We start from the raw sequence: 20,227 nt of genomic DNA on the forward strand, positions 1-20,227 counted from the left end.
ACAGGGGCCTGGGAGGAGGATGCCCCCAGCCTTAGTGGCCCAACAGAGACTGGCAGAAATGAACGTGAGGCCAGCAACTTACCTTGGGAGGCAGCAGTGGCAGCAGTGGGCACCACCAGGCCTGCATGGGGAAAGGCTCCCCTTTGGTCTGGTGGACTGGCTGGCTTGCTTACTCCAAGGCCGCCTCAGCTCCTGACAACCAGCATCCCACTGCCTCAGGGGCACCATTTGCCTGAGGAGCTTGTAGCCAGGGATGCTTCAATGAACAGCTGTGCAAGCCTTTGGGAAGCAGAGACACAAGAGGGCATCAGAGGAGGAAGGGAAGGAAGGAAAGAGGGATGGATGTCAGTGTTGTCCATGGCACCCCTGACCATCATTCAAGGCACCCCAAGGTGCCACGGCTCACTGGTTGAAAACCACTGCACTAGATTATGATGATGATATGTTTATTTATGCTTCACCTTTCCTCTGACGAGACAGAGAAAAACAAGTATAGCTAAAAACATAGACTATAAATTCATTACAAAACAATTAAACATTAATGCAATTAAAACTATCTACAATACATTTAAAATATGCAAGTAATTACAATCAGTGCTTTTTTCCCCTAGAAAAATAGGTGCTGGTTACTCACCATAAAGTTGTTATAGTAAGTGCCACACTTTTTAACAACAAAAAAGAGGTGTTGGTACTGCATACCATTGAGTACCTCCTGGGGGAAAAGACTGAATTCACCTAATGTTTTGCAGTGGCCCTTCCATCCAGCCACTTCATGTTACTGTGTTCTGACGTCCACACGTACCTTCTCCATGGGGGCAACAAGTCAGATGGTTTGTTTGCCCTGTGGGAACAGTACTCCCACAAGCAGGACAAAAGAAAGTGGCAGGCCTTCCCACCCCAACTTGGAAGGACAGGCATGTGCTTCACTCTCAGACTAGGTGAGGTGAGAGTTCATGTTTTTTCCCCACTTAGCAGATTGGTTATCCATCTCCATATATGGCGGAAGCCCTCAAAAACACCTATGGTGAGCTCATTGCATCTGACAGGTGATTGCAAAAGAATGACGTGCAAGCGAATGTGGAGCAAACCAACACACTTTCTTTGCAGCATTTCTATGAAAAGCATAGCCACTGTATTGGTGCAGTGGGGTGTGTGTGTGTGTGTGTGTGTGTGTGTGTAACGCAAAGTCAAGTGTCAGCATTAGGCCACTGTTCCAAGAGTGGACACAGCACCAGCCTTTAGAACTAATGCTCAGCTTGCTCTGCAACAGGCTTCCTAGGCGGGTTATTAGGTCGTTACTTTTCATTTATGGACATAGCACCGGGGAGGTATCTCTGACGCATGCAGCTGAGAGGAATGCATCTGTATAGCTTTCAGTCTTAATCAGTGTGTGTGTTTATGGTTCCTGCAGTCAAATGCTGTTTTGACAGGCCACAGCCTACGTGGCTGTAACTACTGTCAAGCAGTTGTTTCTTTCTGGTCTCCCTGCTGCGCAACATGGGAAATGGCCAAGTTATCTCAGTTATGAGTTTCAGATGTTTACAAAGCAGCACATAATTGCCCCACTTGTTCCTACAAATTGGTCTGCAGCCAAACCTCTTTAGAAATATCTAAAAAGGCCGGGACCTTTGGAGTTCTACTATTTACTACAAATCATTAAGGCAGGGGGAGAAGATGTCATCATTGCAAGTGTGCACGGAATGAGACTTCTTGGATATATATAAATACAGGGATTCCATCACTGGGGAGCACTGGGAGACTGGACACCACCAAAAGCATCAGCACCAAATCACACTGTCTGCATGATGAAGGCTGCAGCTGCGCTTTTCCTCCTCCTAGGACTCTATTGCTGCTTTTTTGCCTCAGGTGAGTATAATTTTTTTTTTTTACTTCATGCTCAATGAAGATGTTGACCCAGTGTGCAGCAGCTATGAAAAGGGTAGTTGCTATATTATTTTCTTTATAATTATTAAGATTTCTTACCCACTTTTTGCCATAAGATCCCAGGGTAGGTTATAACAGTATTTAAAAATACATTCTTAAAGTCAGTTAAAGCAATTTAAAATCAGAAGACTAGAGTGGGTTACATATATATTTATCCATGTATGTATGTACACACACACACACACACACACACACACACACACTAGATTAAATGTGCCTTTTGTCTGTTCTGGGAGGATCAGGGAGTAAACAGAGTTACGCAGTCCAATGGGAATGCCTTTGCTCAGTGCCAGAGCACATGCGTTGCATGCGAAAGGTTTCAGGTTTAATCCTAAAACCCAGGGGAGACACTGCCTGTCAGTGCAGACAATACTAAACTAGATAGATCAGTGGTCTCTTTCAGTTTAAGGTAGCTTCCTATGTCCTGAAGGACAACACAACTCACACTCACCTTGACAGTGATACACCCAGCTCTCTGAATGTCACCTGTCTTGAAAAGAATGATTCATGTCATTAATGGATATATTTTAAAATGCAGATTAATGGCAGATTAAATTGATGGATTATACCAAAATGGCAAAAATAACCAGAAGAATCAGAAATCAGGAAAACCAAAATTTTAAAAAAGAATGAAGTAAATTTATAATTTATCTTAAAAACCATTGTAAACAGTTAAAACTGTTAGTAGGACTGGAATAACACTTGTAGTTTAATGGTGAATTTTTGATATAATGGAGATGTAAAAGATCTGGATTATTATAAAAGATGCAGGAGGAATTTATATTAACAATAGGACCCACAAAGGGGAGGAGGGAAGTTCAGGAGATTCTATGGAATCTTGTCTTTATGTTGTATATGTGATTGTAAAGCTGTAATTTGAAAAACCAAATAAATAAATTAAAAAGAAAATGCAGCCCGAAAGGCAAAATTTATTTTTAGGTCTCAGGGCCAAAGGAGATAGCCTAGGGCTTCCTTTTTGCATGACAGGCTCATTGGGACGCGGGTGGCGCTGTGGTCTAAACCACGGAGACTTGGGCTTGCCGATCAGAAGGTAGGTAGTTTGAATCCCGAGGGGTGAGCTCCCGTTTCTCTGTCCCAGCTCCTACCAACCTAACAGTTCGAAAGCACGTCAAAGTGCAAGTAGATAAATAGGTACCGCTCCAGCAGGAAGTTAAACGGCGTTTTTGCGCACTGCTCTGGTTCTCCAGAAGCAGCTTAGTCATGCTGGCCACATGACCCGGAAGCTGTACGCCAGCTCCCTCGGCCAATAAAGCGAGATGAGTGCGCAATCCCAGAGTCGGTCATGACTGGACTTAACTGCCAGGGGTCCTTTACCGTTACCTTTAATGCACATAAGCAATGTGAGCGTGCTAAACTTTTCTCATTAAGAGTGATGTGCATTTGCTTCTTATACCAGTAGCCCCTTGAAAGGCCAGTGAAGTACGTCAGTATTCTCATCTCCATTTTACAGATAAGGAACTGAGTATGACTGGTAGTAGCTACCCTGAGACCACCCAGTGAAGACATAACGAAAGTAAAATTTGAAACCTGTAATCCACAGGTCATCATCCTAGCATCAACAAACCAAATGAACATAGAGTGGTTACCAGTGGCAAAGGGCTACCTGGACAACTCTGCAGCTGCCACCTGGGAGGGATCCTAGTTGTTTTAATTGGCGCAGCTAGGTGGCTATGGCCAAGAGAGTGTGACAACAGGAGTCTTTATAGAGCAGCTGAGGTATCATCAGAGTTACACCATCTCCCTACACTGGCCTTCAAAGACCTCTGCATAGGCACCTCCACACACAGTGGCCTTTTTGTGCTCTCCAGCCCTCCCAGGCTTGCCACTGGCCAGGGTGACGTAAGGACCACACACACAAACAATCACGTAAGGCTGGTGTTGTGCAAATTCTGTGAACACTGACTTTTAGCACAGTGCTCTGAGTGGTTTGCCAAAGGTGTGCCAAAGGTGAATGCGTGGGTAGTTCCGCTCATTCATATTATTATCATAAGAACCAGCATTTCATGTATCTTGATGAATTTGTATGTGTATTCCCAAGGGCAATGAGGATCAGGTTGTTTTATTTTTGCTTTCTCACACTGTAAAAGAAAATATAAAATTGAGAAGCTTTTACACAATAAGCTTTAATTCAGTTTAGAAAAATGGTTTTCATCTCTGTTGTTTTTTTGCTTTCTTTTGCAGATGCTCATCATTCCTATGAGCCACAGGTGAGTCCATCTGTTGATTGTTTCTTGTGGATATCTAGATAGCAATAGCATTTTTGAGCAAGATCCCTTGTATGGAAACTAAATAAAAAGCCTGTCACTACACTACCATGAGAAATGGAGATCCTGAAACAAATCTTACCATATTCTCTCAGTACAAGTCTCATAATGCATGTTCCAGACATGTGATGATCCCTTGCCTGAATTCACATCCATTGGACCTCTGAGAACAGACAGGAGGAGTGGGGGCAGCTTTAAGTATTCTGGCCACAAGTCCTACACTTCACAATTTCTTTGTGAATCCACAAAATATGCTTGTATGATTGCGTATCCATCCAGACACTGGTCACAGGAGACATACTGTCTCTCAAAACATAATGCAATTCTTTCTGCTGAGTGCATAGTTCTGGGAGTCTGAAAATCATGGAACTTTGGAGTGTCAGGCATAGCCCTATTGGCTTTAGCCCAAACGTAGCAGAGTTTTCCTGCACAGCGAAGAAGCTAGTTGCGGCAGTAATGACTAGTCAGCTAGACTCAGAATAACTATTTACAGGATTTATTAAAAGGAAAAATAAAACCAGCAGAGTTTCTGCATACAAATAAAAGCAAAATAAACCCTCTCTTTCTCTCTCATAACCATTCACAGCACTTCTAACTCCTAACACACCTCACATCAAACTGTGCTAGCAATCCCTAGATAACAGAGTTGAGTGCTGCTCGTTAACCAATCAGAGCGAGTAGTTTCTAGGTCAAGCAGACCTGGGCTTTCTGCCAAGAGTAAATTGACACCAGCTGGAGTTAATTGGTGAAGCTAGAATCTGCAAGTTTCCCACGAGAACCAATTAACAGAAACTGAAACAGAAACTGAACACCCCCTCACAGATTCTGCTGAACAATTAACACCAAATACACCTATGTAGAAGATCATTTTTCCAGCAAACCTAAACCCTTGCACATACGCTTGTTCTTTATCTTTGCCAATGGTTTAGTTAACACATCTGCTACATTTTCTTCACTTGACACATAAGTACAGGTGATTACATTGTTTTGTACACAGCAACGTACATTTTGGTATTTTACAGAGATATGTTTGGAACGCGATTTGAAACCCTCTGTTTTACTTAAGGTTATACAAGCTTGATTATCAATGTAAACTTGTACTGGTTCTCCACAATTTACATTTAAATCTGTCAACAAATGCTTGAAATAAATCACCTCGTTGCACAATTCACTCAATGCGGCGTACTCTGATTCCGTTGATGACACACTTACAATGTCTTGCTTGCGTGACCGCCAGCTAATTAAAGCTCCACCGACCATTATAACTAGTCCTGTGACAGATTTTCTATCTGGCAAATTTCCCCAGTCACTATCACAGTAGCAACTCAACATTTCGTCCTCGGAAGAATTTAATTGTAACATATAGCCAATTGTCTGTTTGAGATACCTCAGAACTTGTTTTACCCCTTTCCAGGCATTTAGTGTGGGTTTTGAGACCAATCTACTTAATATGCCTACTGCATAGCTAATATCAGGTCTGGACCACTGTGCTATATACAATAAACTTCCAATTACAGAGTGATATACATCAGGGTGTTCAAATTCAGGACTCTCATCTATGTGAAGTGTTTTTATGAAACCTGGATCCATAGGCACCGCTGCCCCTTTGCAATCCTGCATCCTGTATGTAGTCAGTAGTTGTTTAACTTTGTTCTGCTGACTAATTAGGCAGCTGCCATCTTGGGCCCAGCACACTTCCAACCCTAGATATGTCCTAACCGGGCCAAAGTCTTTTGTACACCCACCTGCAGCCTACAATCTTTGCCCCCTCAGGCGCTGCCACTGGTGTAAAAACCTTGTGCTCATTCAGAGAGGACATCTCTTCCTCCATTGCCTGTTTCCAGCGCTCTGCCTCCTCTTTTGGTAACTTTAACACCTCCTGAAAACTCTTGGGTTCTGCACTTACACTAAACACATTTGCAGTATCAGGAGAAAAACGCACCGGAGGCACTCCTTTGTTTTGTCTTTTAGATCTTCTGGGAGAAAATTTTTCTTCTGACCCACTTTCCTCCTCAGAACTACGACCTCTCTTTTGTTGCTTAGCAACTGGTCTCTGGCTAACTCCACTTTCTTGAGAGCTCTTATCTGAACTTTCCTCCCCCTCAGACTCTGATTCTCTGTGTTTACCTTCAGAGTCATGAAGCTCCTGGGAAGGTTCAAACCAAACCTCAGTATTGGCATGTAGTCTCTCCCAGCCACTATGTTCACAAAAACTGGCATTCCTGGAGATCACAATGCCATTTGTCCCTTCAGCAAAGCGGAAACCTTTTCCCAGCTCCTGGTAACCCACAAACACTAGCTGTTTGGTCTTAGGATCTCCCTTCTTCCTCATTTGTTTCGGAATTAATACCCAGGCTTTTGATCCAAACACATGCAAATGGTCAATTTTAGGTTTTTTCTGAAACAATTTAAAGTACGGGGTTGTACCTATGGTTTGATGAAAGAGCCTATTTTGGAGATAACACGCGGTGAGCATGCTCTCCCCCCAATAAGACATGGGTAAATCAGCATCATCAAGCATGGCAAACATCATATCTTGTAAAGATCTGTTTTTTCGCTCTGCAACGCCATTCTCCTCTGGGGAAAAAACGTTCGTTTTTCTATGCCCAATGCCACGCTTTTGTAACCAATCTTTAAAAGCATTTGACATAAATTCGCCACCTCTGTCCGTCTGTATCCTTTTGAGTTTAACAGACAGAAATCTTTCCACAGATGTCACCCAGCCTTTAAACTTAGTGAACACGTCACCCTTATTCTTCATGGGAAAAACCCAGGAATAACGCGTGGCGTCATCCACAATTGTTAGTGAAAAGCGCGATCCACCCCTGCTTACAGCAAATGGACCAATTACGTCCATGTGAACCAGCTGTAGCAGTGACTCACTAACTCTGTCACTTCTGGGGTAAGAGACTCTGTGGGTTTTAACCTTTTTACACACATTACAATCAAGGTACTTGTTACAACTCTTTAAATTACCCCCATCAGCCAATTCAGACATTTTTAGTACACTTTTCCAGCAAGCATGCCCCATTTTCCTATGCAATAAGTGCACACAGTTGTCATGTATAGCTTTGTTATTCACTGCAGGCTGAGATTTACTGACTACTGCTGCAACTTGAGATCCTGCTTTAAGCCAAAACAAGCCTCCCTCTGACTTAGCAGTGCCTAAAATCTCACCAGCCTTCTTAATAATGCAACTGTCTCCTTCAAAATACACTTTAAACCCAGCTTTTAGCAAACAATCTACAGACATCAGATTGCTCCTTAATGATGGCACACAAAGTACATTTTGCAGGCATTCACGAAGACAAGGAACAAAAACTGAACCCCCCGAAATCACTTCGGAAGTACTTCCGTCTGCTAGAGCCACCTGGCTGCGCTGTGCTGAGTTCTTGGAAACAAACAATTCATCTGAATTCACGATGTGGCGAGACGCTCCCGAATCGACCACCCAGACCGCTTGTTTCTCATCAGCAATCTTGACCTCGCCGGTCACCAGCTGAGCCGACTGTTTTCGTTTGAAGAATTTCCTTTTACGCTGCTGCTGCTGCTGATCTCGTCTCTGCTCCTGCACCGGCAACTGAGACTTGACCAACTCCGGACATTGTCGTTTTAGATGCGCTGAAGACCCACATCGGAAACAACGCCTAACAGCAAACGCTGACTCCTCACCAGTACGCTGCTTTTGCTTCACCTCTGGCACGGCATGAGAACTCCTTCCAAACCGCCCGCCAGTAGAAGTCTCTGCAGCCAACGACCTTTCTTGCCTCTTCTGCCATTCTTCAATCAAACGCCCAGTAACGTAACTGACTGATAAATCACGCTCCTGCATGCCTTCTAGAGACAAAACTAAATTATCCCAGCTTTCCGGGAGAGAACTCAAAATAATAGCCACCTTCTCCTGCTGGTCTAACGCACAGTCTCTTTCCTGTAGCGCAGAAAACTTTAACTGTAAACTGTGTAGGTGTTCCTGCATTGTAACCCCAGGCTGTAACATTGCCTTGTACAATGCCTTGCGAATGAACAGCTTGGAAACCGCTGTCTCACGCACATGGAGTTCTTTAAGTGCTTGCCACACACCTCTAGCTGTCTTGATTCCCCTCACATACGGCAACTGGGAATCTTCCAGCCCCAAGACAATTGTGGCCCTTGCTCTTTGGTCTTTATCAAGGTCTTCATCATCAGGCTTCGTAGGAAACTTACTCACCACTTGCCAGAGACGATCCCTCTGCAGCACTGCCTGCATGCGTTCCGACCACAGCAAGTAATTGGAGTCATTCAGACGCTCAAAAGCCATCTGAACTGGTTGTGAGGCCATCTTGAGAGCGATGTCCCTGGAACCCGGAACCAGCTACTCACGGCCACCGAGAGAGAAAACAGGAACCACAGCACCCAGCACTCACACGCTGCAGCTGTTGTCCTTGTGTCCGCTGCGTCACCAGCTCACCACGGTCAGGAACCAGCCAGAGAACAACAACCTCTGGAACTACTGGAACCAACGCCGTTGATGCTGACACCACCGCAACTCAGGCTGGCAGCACAATGCCCATAACCTCATGGAACTTTGGAGTGTCAGGCATAGCCCTATTGGCTTTAGCCCAAACGTAGCAGAGTTTTCCTGCACAGCGAAGAAGCTAGTTGCGGCAGTAATGACTAGTCAGCTAGACTCAGAATAACTATTTACAGGATTTATTAAAAGGAAAAATAAAACCAGCAGAGTTTCTGCATACAAATAAAAGCAAAATAAACCCTCTCTTTCTCTCTCATAACCATTCACAGCACTTCTAACTCCTAACACACCTCACATCAAACTGTGCTAGCAATCCCTAGATAACAGAGTTGAGTGCTGCTCGTTAACCAATCAGAGCGAGTAGTTTCTAGGTCAAGCAGACCTGGGCTTTCTGCCAAGAGTAAATTGACACCAGCTGGAGTTAATTGGTGAAGCTAGAATCTGCAAGTTTCCCACGAGAACCAATTAACAGAAACTGAAACAGAAACTGAACAGAAAAGGCAAAGTTCTGTTCATTCGGAAATAAATGATATCAAAGATGAAACTTCCAATTCCATAATGCCATACTCCTTAGAGTACTCCTCAGAATAGATCCATTGAAATGAATAAACATGACTAGCTTAGGTCCATTTATTTTAATGGCTCTACTGTACTTTGAGTTGAACTTCATTGGAGGCAACACATGACTATAACTTGGAATTCTGTGTTTACATGCCTAGCAAAAAATAATAATAAATAAATAAAAAGGGGGCAGGCGTTGTGGGGGTGGAGTGGGGGGACTTCGACAACTACCAGTGCACCCAATGTGTTTTGATTATGTATGATTTTGGTTTTATGTGCTATCCATGGAACACAACCCCTGCATATGTTGCTGGTCTAGTGTATAGTTCTGGCACTGCCACTCCTTAAACTGAATACTGAAATAGGTGCAGAAGAGGGCAGCCAAAATGATCAAGGGTCTGATTTGACAAAACAGGACATTCTGGGGTTATGTGCTGTCTTTGCTCACAAACCTACTTGAGCTGATTCCATTTTCTGTAACCAGGAAAAGCACATATGCTTTGGAGTTTGCATAATTTCCCCAAGGCTAAAAAGGCGAAGAGAGCAATTCAGTCAGGATTTAAATTCAGCAGTGCCAAAGTGGTTGTGGTTTTAAGAAGAGAAACTTTCCCTTTTCCAGGTTGACTGCAGTGCTTATATGAAGCTTTCCGACAGGACCAAACCTAAAGGATGCACCCTGGAGTACTTCCCAGTATGTGGTTCCAATGGCCAAACATACACCAACAAATGCCTCTTTTGCAGAGCAGCCATGTAAGTAGGAAAATATCACTCCTGAATAAGTGAAGCAGAGATAAGCTACTTTTGTGAAGGGGGCACATGACTCCTATAATGTGATAGACTCATTCAGACTTCAATGCTAGCGTTGTTGTATTTACAGCTGTACATAATAGTGCTCTCTCATGCCCATATAAGTAAATGCACAGAGTACAATAACACATTTCAAGGCAGTCATCCTCTGAGCCAATGCCAGCAAGCCTTTCCTCATATCCTCAAGGTTAGTGGGTGGTGTCAACACAAGAGATGAGAAATGATTTCAATTTTGCTTGCATTTTAATGAGAAATCACCTAATTTCTACTTCTTAAACCAATATGTGAACTGAAACACAACAATCCTTTGAAATTCATGCTTCTCTGAATTTTGCAACATCATTAGAAACATAGGCAGCTGCCAGATGCAGAACCAGTCCATTGGTCCACCTAGCTCAGTATAGTCTACACACCAACTGGCATCAGCTGTCCAGGATTTCAGGCAAAGGTCTCTCCCAGGCCAGCCCTACCTAGAAATGCCAGGGATTGGAACTAAAATCTTCTGTATGCAAAACAGGTTCTCTACCACTAAGCTGCACCACTTCTCCTAGCAGGCAATGCATATATTTGGGTGACGTGTACATTAAAATGTATACATTTGTGAAAGTAACATACAGAAATGCATTCTGTTCAGGGAAATTGCTTGTAAAAAAAGAATACACGTTATTCAAAACTGCATGCAAAATGTGCACATTAGTGGAGATTCACACTAATATGCTGGCAAATTATCATGAGTTATGTGAGAAAATTCTAAAACCACTGCAGAAATGTGGAAAACTGAAATTAAGATGGGGAAAATGAGAAACCGAGAGAAACCAAAATGGACATGTTTGTCCATCCCTAAACCCACAGAAATTTCATTTCTGGAACATGGGGGATCAGCAAAGGCACTGAATCAAGATTTTTCTCTAAGGCTATGCACTTAGAGCACTAGAGCTAGTGTAGCTGAACTCCAAATCAAGGTTCCTGGTTTGAAGGTTGTCTCTACTGTGAACTCACTAGGTGGCAATAAGCAAGCAGCTCTCTTTCCAGCATTCGGCCTAATAATACTGACCTATCTGGGGTCACATCAGGGGTGATGTGAGCTGTAGTCCAGCAACATCTGGAGGGCCACAGGCTTCACATCTGTGTCCGATCAGATTGTTGTATGGATTGCAACCAAGTGCATATGTCAGACACTTGAAAACACTGTGCAAATGTTAAGTATTATTAGCTTTGTTTTATTTTCTTGTTTTCACCCTAGAGCAAATCAAGGGAAGATCCATTTTAAGCATTATGGGAAATGCTGAGTCATTGCCACACACGGTCTATGGAGACGTGTTCCGTTCATCTCTGGCAGCTCTGCCTTGCTCTTTTCAACTCATCCTGCCGCATCCTAATCCACTCAAGCTTTTGTTCTTTTCAAGTTTCTCCTGATCTGTTGATTTAAAATAAAGACCTCCCAGTCTTATGTGGAATGATTAATTTTTAAGAAACATTTGCAGTCGCATACTAAACCAGGACCTATGCTCAGTGTTAAGTGCTTTCACTGCTACTTGACACACCCAGAATCTCCAGGGTCATATGGAGAGGTTCTACACCAGCAGCAGAGGCCTCCAGGAAATCTAGCACAGACATGGATACTCTTCTCATAAACTGGGGGAGATCTATGTGACAAGCTGTGCTGAAGGTTGCATCTGTGGTGTAATGATCTCTGGCAGGCAACCAAGCCCCGATAAGAAGTAATAACTCTCCGGCAGTTTTATGTAAGTTTATTTACAAAAAAAGACACATCCACAGCACGGCTTCTCGCCTGCTCGTATTTACAATAGTTGGTCAGTCTGAAATTTTGCCCCTCCCATAGCAGGAAGGACGCCAAACTCCCGCCTTTCCCCTCTTGCCCTTCCATTACCGTCTGATCTTATCCAGACTCCTAGCACAAGGACTGAGAGGCTGGCCTCCTCACTGCTACTCGACCCAGACTCAGACCTCTGCTTATCTGCTGCGCTCTGGCTGCATTCAAACTCTTCTTCATCTCGAGAGCTAACAGAGTTTTCCCCAGGAAAGGGAGTCGAACTGCCCTTTCTCAACTGACAGCCAACTCTGATCTGCAGAGGCTGCCCCTCGTTCATTTAGTTCAATTTCTGAGTCTAAATCTCCTGTGCTCTGGGGGGGAGCGGACATTCCTGACATCTGGGAAGAATTCGCACATATACGTGCTTCTTGCCAAAGGGAAGGCTGACAGCTTATGCTCACAAAGTATAATATAATATAGGATCAGGGGTGTAGGAAGTGAGGGGCAGAGGGGGCGGTCAGCCCTGGGTGCCACTTTAGGGGAGTGACAAGATGGCTCCTACCTCCCCCCAACTGTAGAGCAGCCCAGGGCGCATGCAGTCCATATGGGCACTGCTCTCACGGCGTCCGTACGAGCTGCCACACGAGCGGCATCCCGTATGGACTGCGCATGCGCACTCCGTACGAGATGCTGCACATGTGCACTCCATATGGGCTGCCCCACCCCCATGGTTCCTCCGCCACTGTATATGATTTATAGTCATGTAAGAACAAATTCAGATCAAGCACCACTAATTAAACATGTGGCACTCCAGTGTCAATCCACAAAATCCACGGCCACTCGCCCCATTTTTTGACACTGGAATTGTTCTCTGTTGCCTGACAGGGCAATATTTAATTGAATAGGGTTAAAGGAAAAGATGGTTTCAGCTGAACATTAGGAGAAACAACTTAGCTCTAGTAGCAGCTAGTTCCCTACATGAGCAGTGTTTGTTTCTCCTTAAGCAAAGGTCTTGAAGCAGAGGCTGAGACAGCCACCTCTGAGTTTCTTGCCTCAAACAAGGGGCTGAAGTAGAGGGCCTACAATATCCATTTCAAGTCTGTGCCTTACCTAGGCTATTACTGTGTCATTCAGATCAGTACACACACACCTATTTCTAGTTTGTGCTGAATTTCCAAGAAATTACAAAATATGGATGTTTTTGTAGGGAGGGAAGAAATGTAATAAATATTAAAACTCATCCTTTTACATCTCTGTCCAATGAAATCCAGTTTTGCAGAAGGGGGAGTTTCACACCAAGGTGGGCAACACTTACATCTGGGCTTTGCTGTATCGCCACAGAAGGAAATTGTATCATTGGGGGATAGCCGTGGAAAAAACTTCTTCATGCTTCTAATCGCTCTTCAATATAATATTCAACAAGGGTGGTAATTTTTAAAAATGTGGGGGGATGGTACTCTCAGAAATAGAGTCCATGTTTGTCCAGGCTTTACATATCATAACCAGCACCTTGGGATTGAGCCTAAAAGATAGTAGGGAAGCACTATAAATGCTAGAACGGGTATAATGAACTTATAAATATTATTGTTAATTGTTTATTTGTTGCTCGCAAGAGAAAAGGGTCTCTAAATTCTTTTTTTCAAGAACTTTCTAAGTTTTAAAAAACATAAAGTCCAAGGTGCAGGAGGTTTAGCAATGCATTACAATAAAATTCATACAAAAATCCAAGGGCTCGGAAAAATTACAGCAAAATGTATCACGCATCAAAATCATCATAATCTGTCAAATGCTTACAAAACATTATCAAGGGCAACCCTGTGTAGAACACAGTAAAAGTCTCCAGCAATTGAGTAATGGTGGCCAGGCACAAATTTGACAGAAGGGATCAGTCTTCTTAGCCTTTAGCTGCAGGTGTAACTTGGGCTTACTGGTGCAGCTTCAGATTCAGAAGCACCTCAAAGTTTTGATGCTGCACAAACAGCTGAGGATGAATCATTTTGTTGATGGCAGCCCCTGTCATCTCTGTAGCTCACAAGACCTGCCAGATTACCTGCCCTTCCCCAGAAGGTCCCAGGGCAGGTCACAGGAATGTTTAATACAACATTAAAACAATTTAAAACAAATTACAGTTACAGCTAAAGTCGGTCCTAAAATATCTCTCTCTCAAGTGTCAAAAGGTAAAGAGGTCATCTTCAGTACACAGTGAAAGCTGGATAATGAAGGTGCCAGACACACCCTGTGGGAAATGGAGTCCCACAATTTATGGGTTTTATGAAGAATGCCCTTTCCTAGGTTGTCCTCCCCCTTTGAACCTCTGAGGGTGATGGAACTACCACAAGGGCTTCCTCTGCTGATCTTAATAGCCAAGAAGGTCTGTAGGGAAGGAGATGGTCTTTCAGTTATTTGGGGCCTAAGTTGTTAAGGGAAATAAACACTAGAGTGAGCATCTAAAATTGAGCCCAGAAACCAACTGTCAACCACGGCAGCTGCTTTAAAACAGGAGTTGTATGAGTTCTAAATGGAGCCCAGTCAGAAATCTGGCCACTGCATTTTGGACCAGCAGAAATTTCCAAGTTGTTTTCAAGTCATCTCGGTCTACACCATAACCAAATCCTACACTAAGCAAGGACTGAAACCAAAGGAAACCCAATTTATTCGATCGCCCATGTACTCAGCACAACTGGAGGGTTCCCATGTCAACTTTTTCTAAGGCAGTTTTTATTAGAGATAAACCTGCCAATCCCTCGTAGCTGAGATTTCCACTGTAAATCCAGGAGCAAAATATCACGAACAAATATTGTGACACTGACATTACATCTGTTCATCCTTTGGTTTAACCATTACTTCATTATTCTGCCATCAGTTTAGCAGGGAAAGTTGAGCAACTAGTGTTTGCAGGAAGGGCTTTAGGGTAGCCTTTGCTTAACTCTAACTTGAAATCATGGGACAAATTGCTAATTACAAAGTACAGCTAGCAACCTTGCAGAAAAAGATGTAAAGGTGAACAGGACAAAAGGCAAGTCTGTTCCTCATTCTTCAGGCATCAGTACTTCTGCTTGGGTAACCTGCTTCTAGTGTTCACTGAGGATGATTCTGAGAAGAGGGTGATTTTTTCCATTAGGGTGGAGCTTCTGCCCCCAAGCATGTTGTCAAAGGCCTTCCTGTTGTCAGAACACTTTAAAGGAAAACGTTCCTTAAGGCTGGACGGGGCAGTCTGGAAAGCTTCCCCAACCATGAAGATGGCAGCAAGCTTCTCTCTGGCTCTTGTGGTGGCTATTTCCTGCCACATGTCAGGTAAGCAGCTTTTGTCAAATTTCTCCATTGCAAGGCACGACTGCCTCCTCTGAAGAGGTAGGAAAGAATGAATAGGCAGTCAAAGGCATAAAAAGGATTAAGAACATGGCTGTCCAGGAACTTAATGGTCCTGGAACAATTTGGCCCACAACCTGATTACTGTGAGATTTCGATCAGCTCCGGCCCATCTGGAGCTGATACAGGCTCGTCTTATCTTGAGCCCAAGCAGAGCGTAGTCCCGCAACGAAAGGATAAGCAGGTATTGTGCTACATGCTAAAGTTTATTTACAAGCTATGCTGAGAGCATAAAAACCTACATCTTGCCTCTTTGAGAGCAGAGAAGCAACTCCCGTCTCTAACAAAGAAACGACAGAACTCTGAAAAACAGGAAACCAGTGTACGTCACATCCAGTCTCCCATTCCCGTGGGAACCCAACAGTAACTCTGACTGTGGAATGTAAACATTGTCTTGTGACAAGCATTTGCTGCACAGTGAGGGAAATAGAAACCAACAATTACTACACCTTTAGCCCTATTTAGGGAGGTTTTTAATGTTTCACTGTGTTTTTAATACTTTGTTGGGAGCTGCTCAGAGTGGCTGGGGCAACCCACTCAGATGGGCAGATGGTGATGATGATGATTACCACCACACTGGGCATAAAAGCCTTTCTAAGCATGGCCCTTCTAATGTATTGTTTAAGTGAAGGTGTGCTAGTAATCTATCTATCTATGTTGCCAAGTTTTCATTGTTGGAGAACAAGCCAAATATAGGGTGGCACCTTGGTTTTCAAACATAATCCATTCCGGAAGACTGTTCTGAAACATTAGAAAACCGAGGCGCAAAGGGCAGTCTGCAAATGCAATGGAGAAAATGGAAAGAAAGAAAAACTCAGTGGGAGCCATTTGACTTCTGAGGTGCATTCGAAAATGGAAGCATTTACTTCCGGGTTTGGGGCGTTTCTCAACGGAGACATTGGAAAACCGAGGTACCACTGTACTAAAATCAATGAAACTAGTGAACTCTCCACTTGCCAAACCATACACACAGAGATACGCACATAGATCTATAGATATACAACTCTAAAGATCCATTCTCTAAAACATGATACACTGGTGATGAATCAGGCAGCAAAACTGCAAAAGATGCAATAAATTCCTCCCCCACCTCAATATCAATTAGCAAAACTTACTCCTAGTCCAGTTCATATAACAGAGTTGAAAGAGACTTCAGAAGGCAACTAGTCCACCCAACCCCACTGATGCAAGGAATGTGCAGCATCCCTGGTAGGTGGCCATCCTGTCTCTGCTTAAGAACCTCTGATGAAAGGGAGTCCAAGGCAGTCTGTTTCATGGTTAAACAGCTCATGCCATCAAGACATTTGCTCTAAAATGTAGTCAAAATCTCCTCTCCTGTAATTTGGGTCCATTGGTTCAGAACCCAGCTTCTGGAGCATGCATGATACCAATTTGCTCCATTTGTTACAGATAATTGACCTGATATTAAGGTGCCCCATTCGAGAGAGGTTTTCTCTCACCATACCTTGTATGTCTCCTTCTTATTCCAGGAGTCGCAGGACAGGGCAAACCACCGGTAAGTTCTTCTTTCCTATTTTCTCTTGGCTTTCCTCCCACCCCTTATGTTGCCCCATTGTTGCCTATTGTGTTTCATGTTTAGGAACGTGTGTGTGTGTGTCATGCATGATTCCCTAAAACGCACAAGATGTGGGAACTCAGTAAAAAAATGAACACTGTTCAGAAAATGTGTTTTTAAAGTTTCATCATGCCGTACCAAAGTTTCTTTGGACATTTTAATGTCTCATCCATTTATTATTTTTTAAAAATACCAAGAAATTGATCATGAGTTATAAATTGGCCAATAGGATGCAGCATAAAAATGAAATGACAGGTGCAATATTTTAGCCCACTCATTCCTAGTCTAAAGAAGTAAGAGACCCTAAACTTCAACAGAAATGAAGTAGTGGAGTTATGAAACTCCTGGAAAATAGAGAGATTCCAAAGGTTTTGAATTGTGTTCCTGAAGAAGTTCTTACAGCTCTTAATGATATTATATATTTTATAAAGGTGTAATGTTGGGCATAGTAGGGTAAGGTGCAAGTAAGTGTGTTTGTGTGTGTGTGTGTGTGTGTGTGTGTGTGTGTGTGTGTGTGTGAGAGAGAGAGAGAGAGAGAGAGAGAGAGAGAGAGAGAGAGAGAGAGAGAGAGAGAATTGGGGGTTCTGTCAACACCAGGAGTTAACACCAAGGTTAGTATCAGGAGTTTCAATGCTCAAGCCTCCTCTTAAAACCCATCAGCTGTGCCGAAAACTGAGTTACTCTCAGGTTTTAGGATGGCAACCAAGGAGGAAAGTTCAGCAACAGAAGTCCCTTATATCACAGCCTCTCAGTCTGGTGGGCACTGCTTGTAATAATAATGATGATTATAAAGATGATTGACTGAATGGATACCCCACATAACCATGAAGACAATCTGCAGCGTAGGCACATCTGGTAGAAAAGTTACATATTTTCATGTCAGAAGATCTTTCCTCGTTCTCCTTTTCATGTCAGCATTGGCCTGCTTCTTTTCATACAAACTAATGAGACTAAAATATTATAAAGGTGATAGTTTTTAAGATGCTTGGTGTAAATTCCAGCATTTAGAGCAAACAATCTGTGTTTTACTAATTCTAATGTCTCATAAATTATCTTGGTTGACACCAGTGTCTGTCTGGAGGAAACAGAAAAATTAAAAATTACCAGTTTGTCAGCTTTCTCAGTATTGCCAATGGTTTATTAAGTGCTTGCCTTCTTGCAGTTTCTGGAGACAGGAAGTCTGTTGCTGCATTCTGTGTCACACGCTAAGGCTACAGACGGGGGGGCTGTCATCTTTCAAAGGGGGGGGCATCTCTGACAGATTTCCTCAGTAATTTCAATCTTTATGGCATTTCACATTCTCTGCGCTGAATATTTACATTGTGGTAAAGAGGATAGAGTAGTAAGTGATAAATAGATATCTGGCTCCCTTTCTTCTGCTTTTTGATTGAGCAAATAAATTGCATCTCACATAAGAAAGGCTTGTCTTAAAAATGCAAGTGCTTGTTTTTAAAATGTAATAGGGGGAAATGATAAAATAAAGAGTATTTTTACATAAATAATATAGTGAAAAGCAGTGTGATAGAGATCGACCATTCCGTATCTCTTGATGTTCAAATGGGCACAGCATCACATTACTGAGCATATTCTTAGGAAAGTAAAATTATTTTTTAGAGGGAAAAGTTAGAAATGATCAAGGAGAAGGCTATATCAATCATGTGCTGTGTAAGTTGGGAGAGCATAGAAGCATGGCATGAAATGCATACCTGATTTTTCCTACATAAAATAAGCAAAGTTTGAGCATAAAGCACCAGCCGAGGAAGAAAAAGCAACTACCAACACTGATTTGGAGCCTTGTTCTGTGACATAATTTCTCCCACAGGACTGTGCTGAGATTCTGAGAGAAGCTGTGGCCAATCCCTACACCTGCAGCGCAGAGACTGGTCCCATCTGTGGCACAGATGGCTGGCTATACCGCAACAAATGTGACTTGTGCACAGAAGCATCGTGAGTGGACTCAGCAAGAGATGTTTGAGATGGCAGTCTAATGACTAGGAGCTGGGAAATGTAAACCCTTGGAAGTTTGGAAAGCTTGGGAGAGAAATGGCTCCTAAAGCAGGAGTGAACAACATCTGCCCATGTTGTTAAATTGTTTCTGTGGGATCTCTCCTGGATGGGTTCACATGACCACCCACAAGAAGTAATTAGTCAGCATAGACTCATTGAGGGATGTGAGTTGATGTTATACAAGGAGCAATGTACCGTATTTTTCCGTCTATAATACGCCCCCATGTATAAGATGCCCCCTATTTTGGGGGACTCCAATTTGAGAAAAAATTGTGTACTTTACTATCTGTGTATAAGACGCCCCCAAATTTTTGACATTATTTTTTAGGGGGGAAACCTAGTCCTATACACGGAAAAATACGGTATATCATGCATGTTCCCTATCCAGAAATGTTGCTGAAAGTCATCAAGACACCTGCTGTAAATCCACCAGCATTAATAGAAAATGCATAACACCACATAAAAGCAGCTGCTTTTATTTATTTAGATATGGTCATCACAGCAAAGGCACCATCTGACTCGTTTACTGAAAGTGGTAGTATGCAGATTGCATGCCACCATTATAATTTGCAGCAACTGAGATGTAAGAAAGTCTCCCTTCCCAACATCTAGGGACAACATTTAGGTCAGGTGCAGCCAATTGGATTACAACTCCCGTCATCCCTTGGTGGCTGGGGCTGATGGGAGTTGGAGTCCAACAACAGGGATGTGTCTGGCACCATCGTTGGTGAGGATGCACCTCTTTACTCTGATCTTTGACAATGTTGGTATGTTTATGGGAATCACCTTTTCTGGTTTTGTTTAACCTATACTGTGCTGCTTTTGTTTGGGATTATTTTACTTGTTTTTATAAGTATGGAACTGCATGTGGAATGGTAGGGAGGTGTCCTTTGTCTCAGGTAGCAAAATGTCTTGGGGAAGTTCTGACCTTTAGTTGTTAATTTGACAGTGACTTGATCACTGAAAGTAACCTTAATATCTACTTTCATGTAGGGCAAGAGGGTCTGGCATTGGCATAAGAGATCGGAAACAATGCAAAATAAAGGTACTTGCTTCTATGTTTAATTTATGCATGCAGGCATTTATTTAAGTAAAAATAAATTCTGCCCTTTTAAATTAAAAGTTCACAATGTATAAATATATGCATAAATGTTTCATTTTGTTCAACTGCACATTATGATGACTAGACGGGCTGAATCATAGGCTAGCTAAGGTGGTCTTAGAAGCGGTGAACTCCTTCAGAGTGGTTGAATCTGGATTTAGGACTGGGTTTGGCGCTGATATTGCCTTGGTCAGCCTGACGGATTATCTGTCTTGAGAAAGAGCAATGGGGAGTGCAACTCTATTGATTCCTCTTGATCTCTCAGTGAATTCTGAAACCATTGATCATAGTA

The 20,227-nt window shown here is 42.9% G+C and overlaps 2 protein-coding genes across 3 annotated transcripts in view; both read left to right on the forward strand.

The window, feature by feature from the left end:
• Window positions 1-20,227, forward strand: part of LOC308582131 (ovomucoid-like) — a 331,104-nt gene that overhangs the window by 19,470 nt on the left and 291,407 nt on the right. The window lies entirely within an intron of this gene.
• LOC308582129 (ovomucoid-like) lies at window positions 1,658-11,532 on the forward strand. The gene is made up of 4 exons (XM_081185007.1): window positions 1,658-1,866; window positions 4,147-4,172; window positions 9,920-10,050; window positions 11,351-11,532. The coding sequence occupies exons 1-4, from the start codon at window positions 1,803-1,805 to the stop codon at window positions 11,394-11,396; spliced, it is 267 nt and encodes an 88-aa protein (XP_081041133.1). The 5' UTR covers window positions 1,658-1,802; the 3' UTR covers window positions 11,397-11,532.

The sequence above is a fragment of the Podarcis bocagei genome (assembly GCF_964188305.1).
Source record: "Podarcis bocagei genome assembly, chromosome: 2".
Classification (NCBI taxonomy): domain Eukaryota; kingdom Metazoa; phylum Chordata; class Lepidosauria; order Squamata; family Lacertidae; genus Podarcis; species Podarcis bocagei.